Here is a 1,545-nt window from a genome sequence, read left to right on the forward strand (position 1 = left end):
TACACCTTCCACATTTAAAAGAAAACCAAAGTGTAACAAAAATTTCACCCTCTGAGACAGCACCAAGATTCATTTTTGAACCTGAGCTATCTGCTCTTGCCGCGCCTTGCCCTCTTGCAGTCCTCGCCACCCTCTGCTCCTTACACCAACGCAGCATGGCACAGAACCAAGAAGTGTTGTGCTGTCATTGCGAGCGTGCATTTCCTAATCGTCTGGCACGAGAGCAACACGTTTCTCGGGTACGTTGTTCCTGAGGTCGCTTTATCACGTCGCCAAAAAAAAAGCACACACAGACAGAAAAACACACAAAAAAAATGCGACACGTCTCACTGTTCGGCACATAGGTCCATCAAAAAAGCACGCGAATCACATTAAACGGACAAGTGATTATCCAACACCGAAACGAGGACGGGTACTTTCATTGCCCTGTCGACGGATGCCTCTACCACCATCAACGCGCAAACACCCTCAAGTCTCATCTCCGGCACAACCATGAGAACATGCCGACTTCAGTACCGGCTGCGCCTGCCGCCTGCCCTCCTAATCGTCAAAAACCTGCTCGGACGCGCACGAAAAAACGTGTGGTCAAGCTTGATGAACAGCACGGCATTGCCGCGGCGCGAATTTTCATGGACGAGATTGGGTGCCTTGTATCCCCCGTCTTTGAGTCTCCAGTGTGCACGCAGTGCGGTCATGTCCTGAGAGGCAGGGTGACGCATCATCTGTTCAAAAAGCACCATGTGCGGTGCAGCCAAGAAGATATTGATGCAGCCATGGCACTCCTGCGCCCGCTGCAGCCCGAGGAGCCACCGATCGACCTTGGGGCAGAATCTGAGCCTCGTATGCCCATTGAAGGCATCCCCATTCTGGACGGTGTGGGGTGCCCCCTGTGTCAGGCATGCTTCACGACAAAAGGCAGTCTGTGGAATCACATCGTAGCTGAGCATCCCGACGAACCAGAGGCCAAGCAGCCGCCTCGACGAGTCAAGCTGCAAAAGCCGCTGCGCGGTGCTGGAGCCCGCTGTGTCGAGGTCATTGTCGAAGAAAGCCACGACGCCTCGGCAGCCGACGTCAGCGAGAACGAAGAGGAGCTCGAGGAGCAGCAGCGGTTCAAGCAGTTTATCTCAAGCACCCAGGCCATGGCCTCAGAGGCTGAGGATAAGCGATGCCCGCACGGCGTTCACCAGATGCATCCGTTCTACGACAGCGTGGGCATGACGCTGGTCATCAACGAGCTGAAGCCAGAGCGTATGGTCGAACTGGGCCACAACACACCGTCGGCACTCCTCGAGTCGGGCATGCATGAGCTATTCTGGACGGCCTACGAGCAGCTATCGGATCAGGGCCTGGCCGCCGCTGCGGTGACGCGTCTGTTTGACGACAATGAAGGGCAGTATCGGCATCGCCCCATGCGGCAAGTACAGCCGCAAACCGTCAGCAGGTACCTGAGTCTTGGGACACGCCTGGTCCAATTTTTGCTGCTGCTGGAGGCCATGCCAGCCCCCGATCCGTCCAGCTTTCTGGGCCAGGTGCTTGCCAGCCGCG

The 1,545-nt window shown here is 56.2% G+C and overlaps 1 protein-coding gene across 1 annotated transcript in view; it reads left to right on the forward strand.

Moving 5' to 3' along the window:
• Positions 1-155: 155 nt before the first annotated feature.
• Positions 156-1,545, forward strand: part of MONBRDRAFT_28247 (uncharacterized protein) — a gene marked incomplete at both ends in the record, with an annotated part of 4,078 nt that continues 2,688 nt past the window's right edge. Inside the window, 2 exons of the mRNA XM_001748602.1 lie at positions 156-239; positions 345-1,529. Coding sequence (XP_001748654.1) covers positions 156-239; positions 345-1,529 — 1,269 coding nt within the window. The remainder of the gene's footprint in view (positions 240-344; positions 1,530-1,545) is intronic.

Source organism: Monosiga brevicollis, genomic scaffold (genome assembly GCF_000002865.3).
Source record: "Monosiga brevicollis MX1 MONBRscaffold_24 genomic scaffold, whole genome shotgun sequence".
NCBI lineage: Eukaryota > Choanoflagellata > Craspedida > Salpingoecidae > Monosiga > Monosiga brevicollis.